General features: G+C 42.4%; 1 protein-coding gene across 1 annotated transcript; it reads right to left on the reverse strand.

Annotated features, from left to right (window-relative positions):
* Positions 1-1,645: 1,645 nt before the first annotated feature.
* On the reverse strand, positions 1,646-8,776 carry LOC117754801 (B-cell receptor CD22-like). The gene is made up of 14 exons (XM_034574114.1): positions 8,597-8,776; positions 7,574-7,930; positions 7,466-7,483; positions 7,256-7,435; positions 6,223-6,564; positions 5,937-6,134; positions 5,127-5,384; positions 4,759-5,019; positions 3,680-3,940; positions 3,484-3,565; positions 3,019-3,079; positions 2,906-2,921; positions 1,990-2,185; positions 1,646-1,900 (listed from the first exon to the last, which is right to left on the reverse strand). Exons 1-14 carry the CDS (start codon positions 8,649-8,651, stop codon positions 1,837-1,839), a joined length of 2,349 nt encoding a protein of 782 aa, XP_034430005.1. The 5' UTR covers positions 8,652-8,776; the 3' UTR covers positions 1,646-1,836.
* Between the last annotated feature and the right edge of the window lie 389 nt (positions 8,777-9,165).

Here is a 9,165-nt window from a genome sequence, read left to right on the forward strand (position 1 = left end):
GAATCAGAAGTCCGAGTGTAAAATAGAGTGAAACATGAATGTAGACGTACAGTACCTGTCACAGTGAGAAGAAGGACAACAAATCCACTCGCTGCTGCAGTTACACTCATAGTAGCTGCTGCTCTCGTCTGTGACTTCAAACAATAAAAACGTCCACAGATAAATAATGTGCACAAGATGAAACTCAGTCACATCACAGACACGTCTACCTACAACACAGAAGAGTCTGAGAATAAAGACAGATTCTGTAAGAGAAAGATAAAGTCAAACTGTTAACACATCCCCCTTCCTTCCTCTTTACACTTACATGCTTGCTGAGCCCGATGGTGTAAGATTAAACCTAAAACAAAGAAGTAACTTGTGTTTTGTACAAACTGTGAATTTCTTCATTTAACAGAGTGTGAGAAACGACTTTAGTGGCTGTTCCCACCAAACCTGAATCTTCCTCAACTAAAGCTGTAAGCAGCGTTGAACAGGCCTGCCCCCCCCCCCCTCGATCCAGCCAGTTGACGCAGCGGTTTACTTTTCTCAACCGTCCGACACTGCACGATTGAGAAAGATGCTAATTCCGGCGTGGAGTGTGCAGCTGTGTACATGCTTCCTGTGTCCACTATGTGGCACCGGAGAACACACCCTGCACGCACTATGCTGCTGTACATCAAGAGTAGAACACGACATGAACATTCCTTGTAAACCGAAGGGTAATTAACACAAGGGTTACTTCCAGTGACCAGTAGGGGGCACAATGACTGTGACTGAATATGAATGATTTTTTAAAAATGAACACTTGAAGATGCACCAGTGTGAGAAGAACTACCAAGAATGACAGGCACCATCTTTGAGAAAAAGGTATTTGATTTGTATACAGACATTTTTTTGTTTGGTCCATGTCCCATCCACTGACATGGAAGAGGCCGGGTTTATGACAAATACTGCAGCCTGCCACCAGGGGGTGACAGATATCATTTGGCTTCACTTTGGGGGTCGCTGTCATGTTGTCCATCTTTATATTCAGTATCAAACGTGAAGTTTAGTGAAGATTAGACGTTGTAAATTTGAGTTAAAACAAATTCCTGTTTCATGGTGAAACATCAAAGTTTGACATGTCACCATGGAAACGTGAATATATAACATGAAGCTTTTTTGTGTTCCTGGATGAGCGGGTGTCACTTCTGCAACAATCTCCTGTTAAATCTTCAAAATGTACTGATGTACTTTAATCGTCCAGAAACATTATTAGCAATAAACTTGTTGACCTAGTTTTTATGTCAAGTGCTTCATGATTCTCAGCTGACGACCTCAATAGTCCTTTAAATATTATTATGGAACAATTCTTCATTAGATTTATAAATACGACAAGACCTATATATTTGTTGACTTGTGTACTTACATTATCCAAAATATTGTTGTTGAAACCCCCCTCCAGAAAATGATTATTGGTCACTCCCATTGATTGATATAAAATATTTTAGCTGTTCTAATATTAGTTACAACTAATTACAATTTATAATATTTAGAAGTGAATATTATTGTTATTTGTAACATTTTGACAGTAACATACATTACGGTTAGCGTTAGCCTAACCTGAGGCTAACTCTACACCTGGTTGAGTCTGGGAAATATTTTCAATTATGGGAGAAGAAGAACAACTTTCTTAGTTTTACCTTTCGTGGCTTCCAAAGTGAGAAGTGAGAGAATTTGTAATCTGGGTTAACCAACCCATCAAGAAAGAAAACAAACCTTTACAAACACTGCACATGTCTATATGTTTTATTTCTTCTGGCTCCGTGATGCTGTAAAATCCACATATAAACAACAGATTCATGTTGTGTTTCTTCAGTGTTTGGTGACTGTGCTGTACACTGCAGATGAATCGTCCCCCTCTTCTTCACGTCTTGTTCTGTGAAGGGCAGAATAAACCACTCACACCCACAGTTTTTAACCTCAATAAGTGTAGTGATGAAAATGTTCACGTGTGGAGCTGCTCACCCTGTTGCACTGTCAAGTCGAACAGCGCTGTATTCAGCCTCCTCCTCGTCTTCCTCAGTTTCTCTCTGGGGTTGAACTCGACCTATGTTGCAGTAGATGGCATCTGCCCGGTTCTGGGTGAAGCAGACGCTGGCGTAGTGGACGTCATCGTGCGGCTCTGCTGGTCGTGTGTGTGCCGCAGCTGAAATCTGGTCGTACAGTAAAATACTAGCTGGGATCAGGCTGGAATCTGTGTCTTACTCTTTAACTTGTTGGGTACTGAGAGTTTCTCTTTGTCGTGGGCCTGATCCTACTCTGCTGAATCAAACTGTGATGGCAGCAGTGATCTTGGAGCTTTCTGTTTTTCCCTGCTGGTCACCAGCTCATCTTCTTAACAGATGAACCCGGTGTCACCACCATGAAACATTCACTCTACATTTTACTCCCTAACTAGAATTACTGCCCTTCGGTTGTGCGCCTCCTCCAACCAGTGCAGTTTCAATATTCATACATTTATTTCTTGCCTCATATGAGACCATCGTGACAAAATCCAATCTGTTCATCTTCAAGTCAAAGTTTCAAGAAATTCCTTGAAGGCAGATTTGAGATATCATGTTCAAAAGGCCCAAAACATGTTGGTGTGGCCACTGTGGCCTTGACCTTTGACCAATCAGGTCATTCATGAGTGTCAGTGAACATTTGTGCCAAATTTGAAATGATTCTCTCAATCTGTTCATGAGGCTAAAAATGGTTCAGGGAGGTCACAGTCACCTTGACCTTTGACCTCCACAGTCGCCATCGGACAGACGGACAACCTGTAAACATAACGCCTCCGGCCATTGGCTGTCGCAGGCACAGAGGCATAAGAGATCCAGTCAGTTTCTCCCTTATGGAGTTTAGGCTTTTTGTTAGAGTAAAGGAATATGACCTCACAAAACATTCATGGTCTGACCCTTCTCATCAAATCACAATGATGCAGAACGCCACCGGTTAATGAGGCAGCCTTGAAGAGTGGAGATCAAGTGCTTTTAAATGAAACTATTCATTTACCTGCGCTCTGTCTTCTGGTCTCTCACCGCACTCACGCTGTTGTGTGAAGGACTTGTTTCTTCTAGATGAGAGGAAAGAAATAAACAGTTGGATGAACTAGAAAACTCCTGCAGAGAAAGAACGGAGAGAGAGAGAGAGAGAGAGAGAGAGAGAGAGAGAGAGAGAGAGAATCAGAGGAGTCAGTGTGTGTGTGTGTGTGTGTGTGTGTGTGTGTGTGTGTGTGTATGTGTGTGTGTGTGTGTGTGTGTGTGTGTGTGTGTGTGTGTGTGTGTGTGTGTGTGTGTGTACCAGAACTTGGTTCGTGTTTGTGGTAGTTTGTATTTTTGTGACATGCAATCAGTTGCTTTCCTCTAACCACGTGGGTGCTTTTATTTTGAAAATCCAGCCTCTATTCAGACTTGCCGGTGAGGTCTTATTACGAACTGTATGTTTCTATTCAGTAGCGTCACTGTGTGACTGAGTCACCTGATCCACAGGAAGACAGCGAGGAGTATGACCACCAGGAGAAGAGCTGTGGTTGTTCCAGTCACTGCTGATTTCCATGCACCTGGAGAAATCACACAATGGATGAACAGGGAATGTTGCAGGATGTTTGACTCGGAGCTAAAGTCAATACACAGCTCCAGAACCTTTAAAGGTGTTAGGACTTCACATGACTCACCTGCTCCAACATTCAGATGTAAGGTGGCCTCACTACGTCCTTGTGTGTTCTGGACCTCACACTGATACTTTCCACCATGTTCAGCTGTGATATCAGTGATGGTGAAGATTTGTCCTGATGCTTGTGGTGAGTCCTCGTCCTCCTTGTACCAGGTGTAATTAGCTGCTGGGTTAGCATCACTGCTGCAGGTCAGAGTCACCGAGCTGCCCTCCATGATCTCACCAGAGGGACTCACTGACACAGAGGGAGGCTTTGGAGCGTCTGGTGTAAAACATGCAAGATCATGAAATCAACACAGAAATATTCATTAACCAAAGTGAAGAACTTTTCAATCTCTGGTTTTGATAAGTGCTACTTAAATATAGATGATCATGATTAACCCGGGGCGCCAGCACAGACAGAAGCAGGTACTGAGGGTATTGTTTTCAGCCCGTGTGTGTGAATGTACAAAATAACTCAACACATGAACCAAACCTACTGAATATTATAGTGAATATTAACTTTTGCAGCTGATCGGTCAAAGGTCAGAGGTCAAGAGCAAAGATTTGACCCAAAAGACACATTTTCCAAGATATTTCCACAAATAGCAGAAAGACTAAATCATATACTGATCAGAACATTATTCCCCATCATATAATGGATAGATGACTTATAAGTAATGTCACAAAGAAGTTAGAGATTTACATCAAGCATCCTTAAAACTGCCTATCTGCTGTATTCCTGCCTCTAATAGGACTATAGAGACGACCTGAAGCTTATATACATTGAAAAATAATCTATGATCATATGGTGGGAATGTCGTCACTATGAGTTTAGAAAATGACGTCATATAGTGTAGCTATGCAACAACAGATGTTTTCACCCCAGTCCGTTTGTTTGTTGGTTGTTGATTTTAAGCAAGATTACACAAAAACTACTGAGTCGATTAGCATGAAACCTGAAGGTAGGATGAGGTACGGGTCAGGGAAGAACTCAGGAAAGTTTGGTGTGAATCCAGATAAGGGGGCGGACCCAGGAACTTTCTGTAAGATTGCGAGACAGTGCTGGGTTTCATGGATATGTGGATGTTTTCTACTCACACTGGACGTCTAAGTGTAGAGACGTGGAGTTGATCCGTCCGTACTGATTCTCAGACTTGCAGGAGTAGACCCCGCTGTCCCCAGAGCTGATGGAGGAGAGACGATAAACGCCCTCTGGTCCTTGAAGCAGAGTTCGGTTCTCCTTGGACCAGGTGTAATGAGCTGCTGGGTTAGCATCACTGCTGCAGGTCAGAGTCACCGAGCTGCCCTCCATGATCTCACCAGAGGGACTCACTGACACAGAGGAGGACTGTGGAGCATCTGGATTTACATGGATTTTAATGGAATTGAAGAGTGTTGCAGCATTTGGAATTTTGAAGATGTGCAAAACCTCTCGGCTTTTGAATATTTCAAAAATATTTACTCACATTTCACATTTATTAAGACACGTTTAGACGCTGTCTTCCCCAGCACATTCTCAGCTGTGCAGTAATATTCTCCAGAGTCAGACAACGGGATGGAGCTGAAAACCAGCTGAGCTGCTCTGTTGAGCAAAGTCTGGTTCTGTTTGTACCAGGCGTATGCAGGGGGTGGGTTAGCATCACTGCTGCAGGTCAGAGACACCGAGCTGCCCTTCAGAATGTCTCCAGGTTGACTCAGCTGCACTAAAGGAACCTTCGGAGCATCTGCAGGATATAAACAGATCTTTACATGAGAATGTGGCTTTATAGAATATAGTCTTTTAATAGTTTGCAGCCGTCCCTGGTTCTCAGCATCTTTAGAAGAGTGTTTGATTTACTTTTGGACACAGGAAGGCCCCCTTTAGTGTTTAGTAGTTTTACCAAGTAATTACTGTTTGTATTAAATACAGACTTCACAAAACTGAACACGTCACCTCTGTCTTGGGAATCACTGAGTGGGATTTGCATGTGTCCTGTTCACATACATGCAAAATCTGAAGGGAAAAGTGGAAGTGAAAATGGAAGATGAGCCACTGTGATTAAAGCTTTTTCTCACTTCCTGTTATCTTGTCTTTCTCTGTGTGGATGGGTGGAGAGAATAGTTTTTATTTGCTTTATTGCTCTTTGTCTTTATTCTGCTGGATATGAAAAGTGCTTTAATAACAAACTTTGATTTGGTCTTTTCAAGGGACTTTTTTTTCACAATTATTAAATTATAGAAAATCACGAGGCTCAACCTTTCAAGTTTCCACACGGGACATTTTGGAGTCAACTCACACACAGGGGACGAGTGGTGATGCTCATAAGCACAGGAATAGCTGTTTTCAGGGTGAAGGAATCCCCTGAAAGTTGGAGACGTTTCCCCGTGAATTTCTGTTCCATTCTTGTACCAGACAAAGGAGGGACGACCAGAGAGAAGACAGCTGCTGTGACAAGTCAGTGTTGGACCAATCGGAGACCAGATCACCTGAACATCTGTGAACAGGAAACACACATAGAAGCAGCTGTGGGACCCCAGGTTGAGAACCACTGAACAACACAGTGACTTAGTGTTCCTCAGTACCTGTGACAGTCAGAGTTGTGCCAGGGAAACTTCTCTTCCATTCAGACCACTGTGATTTGAATGTGAAGCGATACTGGGCTGAATCGCTCAGTGTCAGGTTCATTATTCTCAGAGTGGAGCGCCCTCGCTCTGGTTCAAGGACCTGAACACGATGTGTGAACTCTGGGTCTTTGAGTAAGTCCACAGCTTGAGGGCGATACAGCTGCTCAGCAACGAACCAGGACTTAGTGATAGAATAATAGCGACTGTTGTAACTGCAAGAGATGTCCACTGATGAGCCTTTAAAGGCACAGATGTTCCTGTCGATGTAATTCACTCTGTCGCATGAATTTCCACGGACACCTGAAAAACAAAAACCTTTTGACTATCACCATGACAACTATAATCTTTACTGCTGTATTTAACAGTAATTCACAGATCGCTGTTTCCCATGTCAGGAAATAAACAATGCAGAAAAGATGCTACATTTAGCTTTACAGTAAAGACGATGATGTTTTGAATTCCAGCTCTACATATGTGGTTGTATTTGTGATTTGCTTTCATCACCTCCACCCAGAGGTTATGTTTTCACCCCAGTACATTGGCTGGTTGGTGTGGTTGCACAATTACGCAACAATTTACTGGAAAGATTTTGGTGCAGATCCAGGATTTTAGTTTTACTTTCTTTAGCATTGCAAGATCGTGTTTTTCAAAATTTCTGATATCGAGGAGTGTGTGAAATATGGAGCAGCTTGATTGAATTGAATGGACTGTTGGGCCTTGGTGGAGGAATGTGCTCTACTACTACTGCCACTCTAGTTTGGACTCATTCAAATTCATTGTTCAACTGCAGAATATTTATCATAAAGGTTTGATAACAAACATCTTAGGAATCAATGACAATGTTCTTTTAATATATGATATGTCAGCTGATGTGTCAGATTTTCTTTTACTCTGCATCAGCCCTCAAATCCATTTCGGACTCTAGTCAGTGTATTAGCTAAGAAGGTTAAAAGAGCAGAACATCATTGGTCATTGGAAGAAGTAAACTCACACACTGGAGCAGAGGGGAAATCCTCGTGGCCTCTCACAGCACAGGAAATGCTGTCTCTTGAATAAAAGTAGTCGCTATAAGATTTTTCTCCCCATGTCTTTTGTCCGTTCTTGTACCAGATGTAAGACAGACTGGGAGTTGGAGGACAACTGGTTTGACACTCCACACGTGACCATGAACAGTCCTCCATCCTGCAACCTGATGTTTTTTTGCTGATCACCTGGACACCTGTGTAAGTAAAGAAAGACACACATCCTTTTAGACAGAGCTGTCCACATAAACAAACCATAGATTCACTGTTTCCAACTGAAATGTTACCTGTGACAGACAAGGAGACTCCAGGTGAACCAGTAAATCTCCCAGTCGGTTGATTTGTTATGAACCTGAACTGGTACACATCCGAGTCGCTGTCTCTCAGGTCTGTGATGGTCAGAGTGCAGGCCTTGTTTCCACAGTGATACTGCACACGCCCTGTGTACTCAGAGGCTGCTCTCAGATCCACAGGTTCACTATCCTGCCCTTTAGTAAACCAGTACGTTTGCTCCACTGCAACATCAAGGTCATATATTCTGGATGGGTGCCAGTAGGAGCAGCGTATTTGCACATTCGATCCTTTTACAGCACAGATCTGAGTAGGAGTGCACCTCACTCCCCAGCCATCAGCAGCCTGCACCACTGTAACCACAGCACAAACTAGAATTACCACCCTGCTGTAGGATGCCTCCACCAACCAGAGCATTTTCAGTCTGTGTTCCTTTTTCCAGAATCATATGAGGTCACTGTGACGTTTGAGCTTTGAAATGTGATTAGTTCATCTTTTCACTTAAATTCTGAGGAATTTCTCCAAAGGCAGACTAGAAATATCATGATCGAGAGGCCAAAAACATGTTTTGTGAGGTCACTGTGACCTTGACCTTCAACCACCAAAACCTCATCAGTTCATCTTTGAGTCCAAGTGATGAACATTTGTACCAAATTTGAAGAAACTCCCTCAAAGGGATCTTGAGATATTGCGTTCACAAGAATCAGACAACGAGACGACCTGAAAACAAGATGCCTGAGGTCACTGGGTGTCACCGGCACTGAGGCATAACAATATCTAGAAACTCAGAATAACATCACCTCTACGCAGAGCAGAGACTAAAGTGACATCTTCACAATAACTGTTTTGTCCAATCAATGATCCAAACTTCACAATTACTCAAAACAATTTAAGAGAAATGCAGGAAAACCCCAAACATTAAGAAGCTGGAACCACGAGAAAGACTGGAACAATTATTCAAACACTTTTCATACAAACACGATATAACACAAAGTGCTTTCCTGTAAATGTAGATGTACCTGACACAGAAAGAAGGAAGATGACAAAGCAACTCGCTGCTTCTCTCAAACCCATCGTTGCTTCACACGTCTCTGTGGTGGAGCCACATCAGCAGCTAGATTCCACCCTTGAGAAACGATGTTTGTCAGTCAGTCACGATGACAGATAGAAATCATAGATCAGTTAAGACCTTGGCTTCCTTCCTCTTTACATCATTAACATGCATGAACGGACAAACACCAGTAAATCCCCTTGTTAAAATGAAGAAATGTTCTTTCATGCAAATAACAGTGAGAGTAGTTCTGCAGCCTGACAGTGAATCTACCACTTTCTTTACTTTCTTGAGACTGGACTTAAAAAACATGTTGAATTATTCTTTCTTTTCACCTCATGTTAGAAGTCAGTTCCTGTTTATTTACAGCTCCAGTCCATATGAAGACTGGGTCATAACAATACATTGTAAAAGGTCATAATTATGCAAACTTACATTACTTTAGTGTTCTTTACTCATTTCTCACGAGGATTCAACTCATGTGAGTCAAACTTGTTTTGTCTGATACACGTGTAAAACTGTTCACTTGTGTAGACT

This window comes from Hippoglossus hippoglossus, chromosome 1 (assembly GCF_009819705.1).
Source record: "Hippoglossus hippoglossus isolate fHipHip1 chromosome 1, fHipHip1.pri, whole genome shotgun sequence".
Lineage (NCBI taxonomy): Eukaryota > Metazoa > Chordata > Actinopteri > Pleuronectiformes > Pleuronectidae > Hippoglossus > Hippoglossus hippoglossus.